Source organism: Ailuropoda melanoleuca, chromosome 17 (genome assembly GCF_002007445.2).
Source record: "Ailuropoda melanoleuca isolate Jingjing chromosome 17, ASM200744v2, whole genome shotgun sequence".
NCBI classification, from domain to species: Eukaryota; Metazoa; Chordata; class Mammalia; order Carnivora; family Ursidae; genus Ailuropoda; species Ailuropoda melanoleuca.
Genome location: NC_048234.1, coordinates 14,104,831 through 14,119,819, shown reverse-complemented (window position 1 = coordinate 14,119,819; position 14,989 = coordinate 14,104,831). Strand labels below are relative to the sequence as shown.

The following is a 14,989-nucleotide window of genomic DNA, read 5'->3' as shown; positions in this document are numbered from 1 at the left end:
CGGACTGCGCGCCGCTTCCGCACTGCGGGGTGCCGGGGCGTCCCGTGCCGTCAGTCCGAGCGGTGGCCCCGGGGCTCGGGCCACCCCGGCAGGGGCGAGGGTCCGGCCGGGAGGTGCCCACGCCGAGCCGCGCGGTGGAGGGGCCCGGGCGCCACCTTCCCCCGCCTTCCGCGCGGGCCTCTAACTTCGGCCCCCGCATCTCCTCCCGCTGCTGCGCGCCCGGGCGCGCAGGATCCAGCCTCCGGGCCCCAGGCCAGCAGCGGGCAGACGGTTACGTCACCCGCCGTGTCCACCGCGACCGCTCTATCTGCTGCGTGCCCCGGTGGGGAACCTGGGCCGGCTGTGGCCCCCCTCCTGTCCCCACCGCAGGCCCCCGGGCGGTGGTCCCGACTCGCACGGGGGAGGTGGTTGCGCCCCCCGCCCCCCGCCCCGGGGTCCTGTCCGGCGGTGGCATGCGCTCTTCCCAGGGCCCAGCACTTCCCCAGGACCTCTGTTGGTGGAGTCCCGGGCATGGCCCTCTGATGGCTTGTTGACTTTGAACATTCTTTCACTCTCTGACCCCCTGGGAATGGGGGCAGGGATGGCGGTCTCTCAACCGGGTGAACCAGACTGGGGCTGCGCTGCCCCCGTGTAGGAGGGCATGTGGGATGAGTGAGGCCCGGGGTGGCAGGGGCAGGCCCTCCTGTGTGCAGGTGGTCCCACGCGGTAATCCTGTCCATCCTTGCTTGTTTTTGGCAGAAGCTTCCTGGGTGGGGCTCAGCCTCCGTGCTGACCCTTCAGTAAAGGCTGACCGCCCTAGGGTGGCACAGCACAGGACGCTTGTCCCTGGGTTGGTGGCAGGGAAACCAAGGACTGAGGAGGTCCTCACGCGGCCCCTTCCTGGCATGTAAGCACTTTGGAGCCGAGGGCTGTGTGTGCCTGGGGAGGCTGCCTCACCTCTCTCGGCCTCCTGTGCACCGTCTGGAAAGCAAGTAACAAAACGCCCCTACCTGCCTTTGGGGAAGTCAGGCAACAAATAGGGCAGGTGGGTCGGAAGGGAGGGGTCCTGCTCACTTCCCAACCTGTGGCCGTGCGTTCTGCTCCAAGCCTGTTCTGCACCGCTCTGCTTTGGCCGTCTCCCTGCAGGCTCCCGAGCATCTCAGGCCCAGGGAGGTCAGGTGGGGTCTCTGTGCCGGCTATGGGACGAGTGTGGGGAGACGTGGCCCCATTATCACTGAGCCGCTGTCCCAGAGTTGAGACCAGCCCAGACGGTAAGGGCTAAACCCCACCAGTGGGCGGGTGGGAGGGGAGTCAGGAAGGCTTCCTGTGCAGTGGGGACATTGGCTCTGGGTGCTGCAGGACCGGAGCGGGGATGCCATGGCCCTGTGCAGTGTGGGAAAGGACGTCCCAGCAGAGAGGACAGCGACAGAAAGGCCCAAGGGCTGGACCACACAGCCAGTCAGGGCTGGGAAGGAGGCATGTGACAGGAGGTCAGGCCCCTCTACGCAGGAGAGCCAGTGTGGTGGGGGGTCTCCATTCACAGGCAGGGAAGCTCCAGGGAGGGTGGGCAGCCTCAAGGCCACTGCTCCCCCTGCCTGGGGCTGGGCCCCCTGACCCCACCCCCAGCCTCTGCCTTCCCCTCCTGCTTTCAGGACCTGCCTTGTTGCGTTCTTGTGTCCATGACTCTGTGTCTCAGTTTCTCATCTGTGACCTAGGATGATAGCAGTGAGCTTCTCCAAGAGCACGGTGAGGACCCACTGGGTGAATGTGTGTGCTGGGCACACAGTAGTCACATTCCTGCCCGCCGTACAGCACCCACTCCTGGAGAGGACTTGGGGCAGCACCTTCCCCCATGGGGGACCCTTTGGACGGGCACAGCCTTCCCTTCATGAGGGCCAGGGTGGGAAGAAAGTCTTGCTGGGGTGAGAGGCAAACCCCGGGGGTCTTCAGATGCACCACCTGGAGCGGCAGCCCTGGATGGCAGGGTGGCTGGGCTAGATTGGTCCTGTGTCCCCAGTGCACCCCTGGCAGTGGGGGGACTGACTGGGAGGCCCACGCCGAAAGCCCCTGTCCGTCTCAGGATGCCCTCTGTGGGCCAGAGTGTCCTCGTGGGGGCAGTGGGGCAGGTCACTCACCTTCCTTGGTACCCTGACACAGGGAAGAGCCCGACAGCAGATGGACCCCGCAGGTGCCCCCACACCTGTGTCTGTGCCCCCACGACTTCACGGAGGCCAGGCTGTCCGGGTTCCCTGCAGGAGCGGGTTGTGGCTGGAGACAGGAAGAAAAGTCAACATCAACTTTACAGTGAAAATGGCCCTTGGCTATGTCATGCCTGCTGTGTCTCGGCGTGGAGACACCTGCCTTGGCCCACAGGAGACACTGGGGTCGCACCCAGCTGAGGACACGGCAGGGAGGGAGCCGGACAAGGGGGGATGTGGCTCCTGGGCCACATTGGGGCTGCACAGAGCTCAGCTGTCCAGGGGAAATTCGCTCCTTTCCTCATGTCTGCCTTCCCGGAAGATCTCGAGACTGGCAGGGTCTTGCCCAAGTTCTAAAAGGCCATCCTGACATGGCCACGGGGTCACTGCTGGCCAGTGCTGAGCCCACAGGAAGCAGGTCTGCCCAGCCTATGGCCCAGCTGCTGCGGGAAACCCCCCCAGCAAGACTTCCTGCTGGGACACTGACGTGGATCCGGAGACCTCTCAGGGCAGGCTCGCACCTTGTGGACTTCGCGCCACATCTGAGCAGTAAGCTTGTGTCCACTCTGCTGGGTCAGATGATGGACACCCAGGCCCTGCCAGACCCTCCTAGGTTCTCGGGTCCCTCCCCAGAGGGAAGGACTTCAAAGCCCCCGCTCCCACTGGTACTCGCTGTGCCCCAGCAGAGGGGCCGTGGTGTGCCAGGATCTGAAGTCCTGGGTCCTGCTCAGCTCACACAGCCGTTTCCTGGGCTTGTCCTTTCTCCTGTTAAATCTGTGCAGCTGGTTTGGGAGGCCGGATGCCCTGGCTGGCTGTGCTCCAGCAGACCAAGGGGCCTCCACGCCTGCATTCAGTCCTGTCTGCCCATTTTGCGCATGAGGGAACTGAGGCAGAGAGTGCGGGTGTGGGATTCTGGGGTGCTAGACAGAGGTGCCTGTGGAAGTGCACCCTAGCTCCTAGCAGGGCAGCTGATGGACGTCGTGGATTTGGTGGTGGCCTTGGTCTCTCGTTCCGAAAATGTGAAGGTGCCCCTGGGCAGGAGCTCCTGTCCCACACTCTGACGGGGGTGTGGGGTCAGTGGCAGGCAGGGCAAGCAGGGTTGGAGGGCATCAGTGGGCTCTGGCATGGTCTCATCTCCCAGGGGAGCAGGAGGCTGGGGTGGGCACCCTATCTCCTCCCAGCCAGGCCTGGGCTGGACTGGAGCGTCCGTTAAGCTTTGGCCAGAACTGGGTGCTCGGGTGCAGCAGGTCTGGTTCTCGTTTGTCCCAAACCTTCCACGTCTGAGCCGAGGACACGCAGCACCATGGCCCTGGGCTAGGTAGCCTGGGCCCTGCTGGCTGCCTGTGAACAGCCACCCCAAGGCCCTCCGTCCACAGAAGGTGAGCCTCCCTGCCCTCCTCTGGCTCCTTCCTTACCCATGAGGCGTCTTCCTGGCTTTTAGGGGAAAAAGATCCAGAGCTCACCCAGCTCCTGGGACCACCACTGTGGTTTGCGGAAGTCCCGTGGCCCTGGGAACACATTAACCCGGGTGTTTGTTCCCTGCACCACGCAGGTCATGGGCAGAGGCCTCTGTGGGCGGTTCCCAGAGTGGCTCCGGGAAGTCTGTTCTGGCCAAGGGCTGCGGCCGCCTTCCGACCCTGCCCTGGTGGGCTTTCCAGGACCACGGCCTCCCTGGGAATCAGCCCTCACCCAGGCCCCAGAATCCCCCTGCAGCTCCGAGCCCCTCCTCGGTGGCCATCGGGCTGTGTTCTGCCCTGGGCAGCTCCCCTCCACCGCACGCCCCGCTCTGTGAAAAGGGAGGTTAATGCTCCCTCTCCATTAGTGGGGAACTCTGTGGGCACCAGTTGCCCAGAACGTGGCCTGGGGCCTACCGATGGGGAGACTGAGACCAGCCTCGGGGGGAGCACATTGTCAAGGCCACACGGCCAGGCTGTGGTGAGCGGGCGGGGGGGGGGGGACACTGGGCTCCTGCTGGCGCCCCCTATCACTGCAGGGGTTCAACAGGAAGCAGATGGTCTGTGGGCAGGAAGTGCCCTGCACCAGGAGAGGCGTGTGGCCCAGGCCCTAGCTTGCCACCCAGGGCTCCGAGGCAGCGGCCAGGCCCACCACAACCTCACGGGCTGTGTGCTCCTGGCCCTGTTTCACACATGGGAGACTGAGGCCCCCAGGGCGCTGGCTGTCCTGAGGTCACACGGCTGGAGCCTGGGGGTGCCTCTGAGTGCACAGCCCCCACAGGCTGGCCCTGACCCCAGCCCCCTCTGCAGGGGGCCTCTGAGCCCGAGGGTGTGGGTTCAAAGTGCAGCCCTCGCCTGTCTTGGCTTTGGACAAGGTGCTTCCGGGGCTAGCCTCAGTTTACCCACAGTGAGTGTGTTTGAAGACGGGGCTGGGGGGGCATCCCGGAGGAGGACACCCAGCGGAAGGATGAGCAAGATAGTGAGCTGCGCCCCGGACGGAGGGGAGCGGGGACACAGGGCACTGAGGTGTCCTTCCGTATTTGACCGGGCGTGTCTGTAAAGGACTCAAACTGCCTAGAGGGGCTCAGGAGGGAAGGGAACTCCCCCTCCTCCTCCACGGAGGCCAGCGGGCAGCCTAGACGTGCGTGTGCTGTGTGTGTGCACGTGTGCCTGTCTGTATACGTGTGCACGTGCAGCGTGCAGGGGTGCAGCTGGTGTGCGCGCGTGCGTGCTTGCTCACGCATGTGGGCGCGTGCTTGCGCGGTTTTGTTTGTTGGTAAACGTGTGTAGACGTACCCGTGCTTGTGTGGGGGTGTGCGCCGCGCTCTTTTCTCCGGGACTGTGAGGACCTTGAGGGACGCTGCGTGGGGCTTCTGGTTCCGGACGCTGAGGAGCACGTGCCCAGCAGGCCGGCGCCCCGGACGCCAGCCCCGCCCCGCAGAGGGCCACGCGGGAGGAGGCGTGGCCAGCCCGGCAGCTTTGCGGGGGGGGGGGGGGGGGGGGGGCAGCCAGGTGCTGTGGGAGCACAGGCCCCAAGGCGGCGGGCTGTCTGCGCCCAGACCTTGGGGAGGCGCAGCTGTGCCCTGAAGGGTGAGGCCTGGGGTGTGGCCCCCCAGCGGCGGGCGCAGCTGGAGGCGAAGCTGAGACCCCGGTGGGCCTTGGCAGTGGGTGGAATATTCCAGAAGCAGTCGAGGAGCCGGCTTTCTCTGTGGGGCTTGGGTGTGGAATCTTAAACCCAGTGCGTTTGCCGCTTAGCCACGGGGCGCTGTTCTGCAAGCCCATTCTCCCTCCTGGGCATGCTATTCTAGATTACATTTAAGTTGAACAAGACACCACGCGGCCCCACTTGTGGAGTTCAGTATTTTCCGGGGTGAGGTTTCCAGCGGCAGAAAGTGGAGGGGGCCTCTCACTTGCCGTGTGGGTCCCTCCCCAGCAGCCTGCCTCCCAGGCCTGCATCTTTCATGACTTCAGAAACACGAACTCCCAGGTGCTGGGCCAGGTGGCTCCGGGGCGCCTGCAGACAAAGGGCCAGAGCTGAGGGGTTCGGGTTTGTCCTGGGGGCCTAGGAAGGGGCCCAGCCAGGGGCAGCTGGGGGAGGCCTACTGAGGGAGGAGGGCCTTCTCCTGCCTTCCCCACCTTGCACCCCAGGAGAGAGGGGCTTCCTGGAGGCGGTGACCTCTGGGCGGGGCGTGGAGGGCACGAGGCGTGGCCTGTGACCTGGCTCTTAGGCCGGCAAGGTTCCCAGGCCGAGGTGCTGGGAAGCCTGGACAGGAAGCGCCCCGCCTCGCATCCCGAGGCACTGTGGGGACAAATGTCCTCACAAATACCGAATAAAAAGGCAGGAGGAGGCTTCCGGAGGGGCGGCCTGGGAGCCACGAGGGGTCACGTGTGTACACTCAGCTCCTGAGGCTCCAAGTTGTTTACGGTCGTCCTGCACGGCTTTTCCTGTGGCGCTCACACCTCAACAGAGGGGTTTAAAATCGTTTCTAAAAATAAAAGTTAAAGAAGCAGCTAAGTTCAGCTGTAGCCCTCCTTTGGGGGGCGCTGGGTGAGCACGCAGGGACCCGGACCGTCCCGCTTGTCGCTTGCCGCCCTGGCCTGCAGCCACCAGGCGGGAGGGAGGGCAGGCGGGCACCGGCGGCGGCGCGCAGGGACGGCCCGAGGCGGGTCGGCGGCGTTCTCTGGGGCGTTCTCATCTCAGACGCGTGGTGTGCAGGCCCCACCGCGCCCCACAGCCCCGCCCGTCCCAGGCTGACTGCCCCCTCCCTGCAGCCGTCCCGCTGGGGCCGCAACCGGCCCATCAACGTGAACCATTATGCCAACAAGAAGAGCGCAGCTGAGAGCATGCTGGACATCGCGCTGCTGATGGCCAACGCCTCCCAGCTGAAGGCCGTCATCGAGCAGGGTCCCGGCTTCGCCTTCTTCGTCCCCCTGGTGGTCCTCATCTCCATCTCCCTCGTGCTCCAGATCGGCGTGGGCGTGCTGCTTATCTTCCTTGGTGTGAGCCTGGGCTGGGACCCCCACGGGGGGAGGGCCCTGGGGCGGCCCCGCCCATGATCCGCTGGTCCTGCTTGCATACCCCCTGGGGCAGGGTGCTCACCATCTGACAGGCCCACCAGCCTGCGGTCAGTCAGGATGTGGCTCCCCAGTGCGGCCCACGGAGGCCCCCCCATGTCTCTGTCCTTCCACCCACCCAAGCTGAGGATATAGGAAAAGGTAACCTTCCAGTGGTCTCCAGGGACTGGATGGTGGTCCTGCCCCCAAGGTGAGGGTCAGGGCTCACCTCCACTGCTGGCTGTGTGACTTGGGGCAGGCACTTGACCCCCCAGGCCTGAGTTCCCCGATGTATAACGTGGCGTAAGGACAAGGCCTTGGGTAGGTGTGAAGATTGCTAGACACCGCACACGGGCACTCAGAACGGGGCTTCCCTGTGTGCGCTCGGCACGGCACGGTGTGCCTTACGGTCCAGCCCCGGGCGCTGGGCTGGTTCTTCTGCTCCGAGCTGGCACCGGGCCGCTCTGAGCTTCGTGCGTGGAGGAAGCAGGAAGCAGGGCTGCCGAGCTGAGCCCACAGGCACGGATCTCACCCCGAACCTGGCAGCGGGCCCAAGGGGTGCAGGGCGCCGGTGCAGTGTCTGCCCCCTTGTGCCCACAGTCAGGTACGACCTCAACAACCCTGCCAAGCACGCCAAGCTGGACTTCCTCAACAACCTGGCCACGGGCCTGGTTTTCATCATTGTCGTGGTCAACATCTTCATCACGGCCTTCGGTGTCCAGAAGCCTGTGATGGACGTGGCTCCCCGGCAGTAGGGGTTCAGGTGAGCCAGAAGGGCACGGCCCCGCTGTCCACCACGAGCAGACCTTTGTGCCCTGTGTCCCGTCTGGGCCTCACGCCCACGGCCGCGTGCCCCCCATGCGCATCCCCTGTCTTCGCTCAGAGAGGTGAGCACCCACCCAAGGTCGCCCTACTTGGGAGCAGGAGCTGCAGGGAGGCTGGGTGACCCCCGGGTGTCTCAAGGGCAAATGCAGAAGGTCGGCAGGTCCAGCCCGTGTCCCGTGTCCCATATCTGGGCCCTGGTCCGGGTTGCGCACCACAGGTGCATATGGCCTTGGGCCTGCCCCAGACAGAGGGTGAGTGCTGCTAACACAGCCGTCTGCCCACCAGCACCCCGCCCCCCCCCCGCAGAGTGGGCAGGAGGCCGCGTGAACACCTGCCTGCTCCGGAGTGGCCGGCAGATGATGAGGCAGGACCCTGAGCAGGGCCGGCACGTGGCCTGGCTGGGAGTGTCTGTTCTGCCCACACCATGGCCGTCGGCCACACCTGGGGTCCCACTTGCTGCCTGGCTGCTGGCCCTTGTTTATTGTCAAGTCTGTCCCAGGTGGAACCTTCTGGATGCCGGCCTGCTCCCTTGCTTGGGGCATGGTGACCAAGCCGTTTATTAATTGCCTGCTATGTGCCCCAGACGCAGTCCTGACCCTCCCTAATCATCAGCCCACCGGCCTCTGCTCTCCAAGGGCCCCCTTTAAATCCTAACAGTGACCCACGCAGGGAAACTGAGGCTTGCCCAGGTCAGAATCGGGCCCTTCTGCCTCTGGAGTCATAGCGGCCTCGAGGCTCAAGTCTGGCCACCAGAGCGGGACTGGAGACCCTCACACCCCTCCCCTCCCTTCTTGGCAGATGCCCCCGGATCGCACCCAGCCACAGCCACCCAGATCCCGGAGCCACCTCCCCTGTGAGGCCCTCCTTATGGGGGGCACTCCCAGCAACCACAAGAGCCCAGGCAGGCTCCACTAGACTGTGTCCTGGGACGAGCCGCCTGTGGCTAGGCCACCCCAGACCCTGCTCCGTCCTCGGCTGCCCCTCCCGCTGGAGCGTGGCCCAGGAGACAGAAGTGGAGAAGGGTCGTGGCTGCCACAGACACGCAGCAGCCCAAGAATGGGAGTGGGGGCTCCGGTCGGCCTTGGTCTCAGGACGTTTCTAGAAGGACAAGGAGACCCCTGCCTCTGCCAGCGCAACGGGCATCTGGGCTTCGAGGCCCCATGCTGGGGCCCCGGGGTATCTGTGCTTCCTGACCCAGGACGTTGGACTGCTGCCCCCGCTGGCCACCGGCCCTGCACACGCCTTCCACCAGCAGTGACGGGACAGTGCCCCGCCCCTCCTCGGGGGCCTGAGCCCACACATTTCTAAGCACCAACGACCAATAAAGCTGACACACCTCCTCCCCTCTCGGTCCTCGGCCCTGCATCATGTCCCCAGACCCCCAAGCCTGTGAGGGGCTCCCTGCCCCACTGGGCTGTCGTGGGGTTGCAGTCCCAACCACGGGCACCTTCTCAGGGACCGAGGGCTCGCACAGCTCCTTGGTGCCTGGCATGTCAGGGTACGGTTTTGAGGCAGAAGCCAGGTTCTGGAAGCTTCAGTGCCTGGCATCTTTTTTTGATTGAGACGCACATTAGAGCCGCAGAAATGGCTCATCCCGTAGCCCCAGGATGACACGGTGGGTCGTTGTTTGCTCCGTGAGCAGTAGCCATGGCCCCCAACCCTGGAGCTGGTTGGGACATGGATTCTCCAGGGCACCCGTGGCTCCAGTGAGGGACAGCACGCAGCGCCGACTGCCAAAAGGGTCAGTGTGAGCCTCCCAGAAATGAGTTTGCCGACATGACCGCACACGATGACCAGGTCAGAAAACCAGCCTGACCCACCACTCTCGTCTACACTGCAGACCTGTGCATGCGTTGCCAGACAGCCTGCGGACTCGTATAGCAGGATAAACCGTGCATACCCTGTCCCCGGCTCTGGCTCCGGTGGGCATGTTCAGGATGACTGGCCGGGGGTGCTGTGTCAGGGCCGCAGGAGGGCCACTGGTGCCCCATCAAATTTGGTGGCTTTTGGGGTCAGAAGCCAAGACCTGGACCCTCCACTGAAGAGGTCGGGGGAAGGACGGTGTGCACGATGACATTGGGGAACAGGCAGATGTCACCCCCATGCGTCCTCAGGGCACACTGCCCACAACCCCTGACCTCATGGAAAGTTCCGGCACTCAGGATTCCTGCAGTCTGCATGCCCACGGGTCTCCCCTCTGTGCCCGCAGCCCTGGTCCATGCAGGGTGCCCAGCACTGCTGGTCAATCAAGCCGAGGGGGCCAAGGAGAGGGGGCTGGTGCTGGGCAGACACCCACAAGGGCTTGCCCCGAGGGTCTCCTCACTGGTTGGAATGCCCTGCTCTCTCAGTCCACCCCTGCAACCTCCTGGGATGGAGCCCTCCCTCTCTGCCCCCCTTGGCCCCTCTTTCCCGACCCCCACTGGCCCCACCCCTCATGTCCTTGATGGGGCGACACCCTCACCTGGCCCTCCAGGTGGGGTACATTCCGGTTCCAAGGCCCCTCCACCATCTCAGCCCAGGCAGCTCCAATACCCCATTCCTTAAAAATGCTCAGGTGACCCCTGGTCATTTCGCACAAAGTGATCAATAAACAGAAGTGCTCATGGGTAAGATGGGCCAAGTTTTGCTTTAAGACACTCCAGGAAAGGGGCGCCTAGGAGACACAATCGGCTAAGCATCTGACTCTTGATTTTGGCTCAGGTCATGGTCTCAGGGTCCTGGGATTGAGCCCCGCGTCAGGCTCCACACTGGGCACGGAGTCTGCTTGGCATTCTCTCTCTCTCGGCCCGCACCCCCCCCCAAATCAAACAAAACACTCCAAGAAAAAGCTTGGGGAAACGGATGAAACAAGGTGAAGTGCTGGGTCGCAGGGAGCTGGGGCACCAGGGCAGCCCTCTGCTCTGGTGAGCGTCTCTGTGTCCGGCAAAGAGGGTTTGTAAAGGTGAGCCACGTGTGGGACAAGGTCCGTGAGGAAGCACGAGCAACAGGTGGGCGGAGGGTGGACACGTGTTTCCCGTGGAGCTGATGAGCATGAGCCCCGCTGAGCAGGGGCAGACGCAGAGCTGCGTGGCGGCCGCCCCTGGGGTCTGGTGACGGTGGGGGTCAGGAACGGGAATGGCCCTGGGGGTGGAGCGTAGCCCACCCTTCCGCTGCTGGCTTCACGAGCATGTCTCCCCTTCATTGACTTGGTTTTTAACAGAAAGCCGGGGGGGGGGATAGTCAGGCTCACATCTGTGACCTGTCCCCATAATCTGGCCCTCCTGTCGCCCCCACCCAGGCATCCCATCCTGTCTCCCTTGCCCCTCTCCTCCCGGCCACCCCCACATGTCCCAGGCAGCCTGTTCCCCTGGCCCAGTCCTGCCCAGGGTCTGACACAGGTGGACACTGCCCTGCACCAGGCCCCTGGGGTTGTCCACAGTGGCCGGTGGCCTGGGACGTGGGCTGGCCGGGAGTCATGTGGGGAGCGCCAGGGACATGGCCAACAGATGGCTTAGCTCCTCTTTTGGCCAGGACAGGAAGTTTGTCAGCACACACCAGAGGGGCGAACCCCAGATGACTGGACTGGCTAGCATCCATGGTGTCCCCCCAGGCCCATGTCTGAGCCCTGCCCACCCCTGCCATGCCTGGCTCAAGGCCAGGGCTGCCCCCCCAGAGAGGGAGGGTCCTACCTGCCAGTCTCCTGAGGGTTGACGCCACCACCTGTGTCCTGTGTCCTTGGAACCATGTCTGGCATACCGTTGGCGCTCAGTAAATGTCTGTTGCAGACCTACTCACTCACCCACCTGAGCCAGGTGCCGCATGTGCGTCGGGAAACCGGGGCCAACAGAGCCCTGGGGGGACAGTGAGACCTTGCGAGTGAGGGAGGGGAGTGAGGAGCCAGGAGCTGGGCTTGTGGAGATGGAGGGCTGCCTGGGAAGGAGCGGCAGGGGCGCCCTCAGGCGGTGCCCGGGGCCTGGAGGGAGCCTCGGCAGGTGTGTGCTTGACTGGAGAGAGCTGATGGATGGACTAGGACAGAGGGTTGGCAGGTGAGCAACAGAGGGTAGGTGACAGGTGGTAGGAGTGGACGGGGTCATCCCCAGGCCACCCGGGCAGCTTCCCAAGTGAAGAATAGCTCTGTGCTGTAGAAGGCCAAGGCCACCCCGCCACCTCTCCCAGGAACCTGTGTCTTCTGGATCTACTCCAGCGGCGGTCCCCCCCACCCCCCTCCCCGCCCCAGGCCCGCGCTCCTCCCCACCGCCCACCCTTCAAGGCCCTGGAGCCACTGACCTGAGAGGAGGAAGGACGGGGACAGCTCAGGGGCCTGAGGAGGTGAGACTGCAGGGTGAGGCCTTTCCTCCTCCCCACACCAGGTGGCCACCCGCCCTTGTCTTCCTCCCTCCCTCAGGTGCCTCCTCTCCCACCTGACTTGAACTGAATTGAATTCCGCTTTTCTCTGGGCATTACTTTTAAAAACCAGGGAGCTGAAGGTTTCGATGTTTTTTTTTCACTTTCTCTCAAATATTGATGTAAGGGGACCTGTGTGGGGCCTAGTACCCCCCTCACCACATCCAGCCCAGTCCCAGTCCCTCCGCGGGGGGGATGGGCCCTGGCCCCTTCCAGGTGAGGTAGGAATCAGGATCCCAGCTGCCACCTGGCTAGTGCTGAGGGACCTTCATCCCATCTGTGGGACAGTGGGTCCCAGGGTCCATCCAGCAGGCGGCCAATTCAGGGGCCTCAGGAGGCCTGGTGTTGAACAGAACTTTTGGGGGGCATGGGGAAAACAGGGCTCTTCTGAGCCCATCAAAGAACGCTGACCCAGGGGAACTGGAAATAACAACCCCAGATTCAGCAGTGTCAGCACCTTCACCCTGACACTGCACCTGCAGTCAACACCACCCTCTCCCGGGAGGGAGCGCTGTGTTGTGCAAGATCCAGCTGCCATTTCCTGCTCCATAAACACCAGGCTGTGTCCTCACCCGGCCCTGACCACATGGCCCTCACCACATCCGCCCAAGGCAAGGCCATCTAGAGCCCATACTCCTTCCACCAGGAGACCCCTTCTTCACCAACACTCTCCATCACACCCTCCTCACACCCCCTCACACCTCCTACACCCTCCTCACACCCCCTCACATCACCTCCCACTTCACACCTCCACACACGCTCCTCACACGTCATTTCACTCTCCTTAACCCTCCTCACACAACTGCGACATATTTAACCTTGGGAACTATTCTCCACCCCAGGAAGCCTCTCCCAGCTCCGGCACTCTTCCGGAGGTAGAAATGGCATCTCAGTACTATTGTAGCCACGATGAGGACCTACTCTTGTTACTGTAGTATTTGGAAGGGCTTCCTGGAGGAGGTAACATTTTACCAAAGGCTGAAGGTTAAACCCATAGGGGTTTAGGAAAGAGCATGCCAGCTGTGGACACAGCACGTGAAAGGTGCTCAGGCATGGATTATGAGTGGTTCCAGTTGTAGATGAGAGGTTCCAGTCCCCTCACCACAGAGACTAACGGTGAGGGCCTAGAGCAGCTGGGACAGGGGGAACAGGGGAGTTTGTGACCTGTGGTGCCTTTCATGCCCTGACAGACCACCACAGCTCACCAGCTGGGTCCTGAGACCTGAGGCAGGCACTGACCACCCCTTGCTTGGGGAAGGAACCCTACCACAGGGCCCTAAGGAGTGGAGGCCTCACAGGTCTCAGGCGGCGGACAGCAGCAGGACCTTCCTTCCCCGCTACTGGCCTGCTGGGCCTGTCTGTCCCTGGGATGTTTCTTCAAAGGCGTTGTCTTGGTTTGGGTGGCTGATACATACAGACATTTACTTCAGGAGGTTGGAAGTCTGAGATCAAGGCCTCAGCAGATTCGTGTCTGGTGAGAACAGCTTCCTCTCCTCACCTCACCGTATCCTCGCGTGGCAGGCTCTCTGGAGTCTCCTTTATAAGGTCACTAATCCCTCTTGGGCTCCACCCTCATGATCTAATTACTCCCAAAGGCCCTATCTCTTACCACCATCACCTTGGGGGTTAGGTTTCACTACTGTGGATTTTGGAGGGACACAAATATTCAGAACATAGCAGGTGTTATCGGCTGAGGTAAAATTATAACACTCCAGAAACCTCTCTTCACCTCCTGGGGGCGAGCCATGCCTGCACCTTCACGCAGTGGCCGAATTTACTTTTACCTGGGAGCATCCATCACCTTGACCCATGTGTCTCTGTCATCTTCACCAGGGTGTGTCTGTCACCTTTTCCCAGCTGTGTCTCTCAGAGAGTGGGACAAACATGGAGAACACCCCAGGGCACCTGCCCAGGAAGAAATGTACCCTGGGAAGTGGCATCTCGGCCCCTTATGATGGGTGGAATGGCTGCAGACCAGGTAAGACATGCCTGGCTGAGCCTCAGGGGTCTGCTGACCTCCAGAACCTCTGCCCCCCACCCTCCCACCCCCGAGCTCAGAGTCCATAGCAGGTGCAGGGACAGGGACCAGGCCCCTGGTCTGGCAGGCCAGCGAGAAGGCGGCCTCCAGTCAGCCTCCGCAGTGGGAGTCGTTCGCATGGGGACCTGGCTGCAAGGGATCTGAAATGCAGTACGTCTCTCCAGCCCCGGTCAGGCCCTGGAGGGGGACAGCTGGGGAATGGGCAGGCTCACAGGGTCCTCACCTGGGCCCTGAGCAAAGTCAAGAGGACCTTCGTGTAGGCAAAGCTGCGGGGGCTCCATTCAGCCCAGTGGCTCAGGGTGGCCCGGGTGTCCTCACAGCCAAGTGCAAGCAACCACGCTTGCTCCACCCACCGGGGTGTCCCAGAGAGAAATATGCATCTGATGCACCTTCCCAGAAACTGGTAAATTCACGGAGAGAGTTCTGGGGAACAGCATTTAACTGAGCAGTGCTGTCCCAGGCCTGCTCAAGTTCTCCCAGGAGTGTTTCCATTATACAGATGGGCAAACTGAGGCTCCGAGTTTGGAGACACATCAGAGCCTGCCGCACAGAGACGGAGAGCGAGAAGTAGGCCATGCTGTCCCATCCAGGCGTGCCAGAGGGCTCCTGCACTCAGCTCTCCCCAGCCCTGGCCCTCATTGCCCACCCGGGCACGGGAATGAGTGAATTTGCCCCAGAGCTGGCTGTGTGGGGGTGGGGCACCATGCCCTGAAGCTGCTTCCTCTCCCCCCACTAGTTCCCCTCCCCGTGCCCTGCCGCCCTGAAACCTGGGAGCAGCTGTCATTCCTGGAGTTGGCCAGCCCTGTCCTCTCCGGAAACCTCCCATGGAAAATGCAAACTCATGGTGATTCTTGGGTTGACAAATATGTTTCTGTTTCCCCAAAAGGAGGCTGTTGGGGGAGGAGCTGACGGGGACGCAACTGGGAGAGGGACTGCGGGGGGCCAGCCTGAGCAGGACCTGGCCCCGGGCTGGCTGTGGGACACCGGGCGCAGGGTCTGCCCCACCAGCTGGAGGTGCGAGAGGGTCTCAGGTCAGAATCACCTAGAAAACACTCCTG

The 14,989-nt window shown here is 63.1% G+C and overlaps 1 protein-coding gene and 1 long non-coding RNA gene across 2 annotated transcripts; one reads left to right on the top strand and one right to left on the bottom strand.

Moving 5' to 3' along the window:
• The first annotated feature begins 1,108 nt into the window (after positions 1–1,108).
• NINJ1 (ninjurin 1) lies at positions 1,109–8,850 on the top strand. The gene is made up of 5 exons (XM_019808116.2): positions 1,109–1,250; positions 1,632–1,725; positions 6,404–6,629; positions 7,286–7,448; positions 8,309–8,850. Exons 2-4 carry the CDS (start codon positions 1,696–1,698, stop codon positions 7,438–7,440), a joined length of 411 nt encoding a protein of 136 aa, XP_019663675.1. The 5' UTR covers positions 1,109–1,250; positions 1,632–1,695; the 3' UTR covers positions 7,441–7,448; positions 8,309–8,850.
• LOC117797020 lies at positions 8,406–11,689 on the bottom strand. Its single transcript, XR_004621831.1, has 2 exons — positions 11,179–11,689; positions 8,406–10,694 (listed from the first exon to the last, which is right to left on the bottom strand). It is a non-coding gene; the product is annotated as an uncharacterized LOC117797020 (long non-coding RNA).
• Between the last annotated feature and the right edge of the window lie 3,300 nt (positions 11,690–14,989).

Bases quoted from the DNA above. Each gene is read 5' to 3' on its own strand.
- NINJ1 (XM_019808116.2), top strand. From the start codon at position 1,696: ATGATAGCAGTGAGCTTCTCCAAGAGCACG. The intron at 1,726-6,403 runs GTGAGGACCCAC...CCCTCCCTGCAG, and splicing joins TGAGCTTCTCCAAGAGCACG to CCGTCCCGCTGGGGCCGCAA. The intron at 6,630-7,285 runs GTGTGAGCCTGG...TTGTGCCCACAG, and splicing joins CGTGCTGCTTATCTTCCTTG to TCAGGTACGACCTCAACAAC.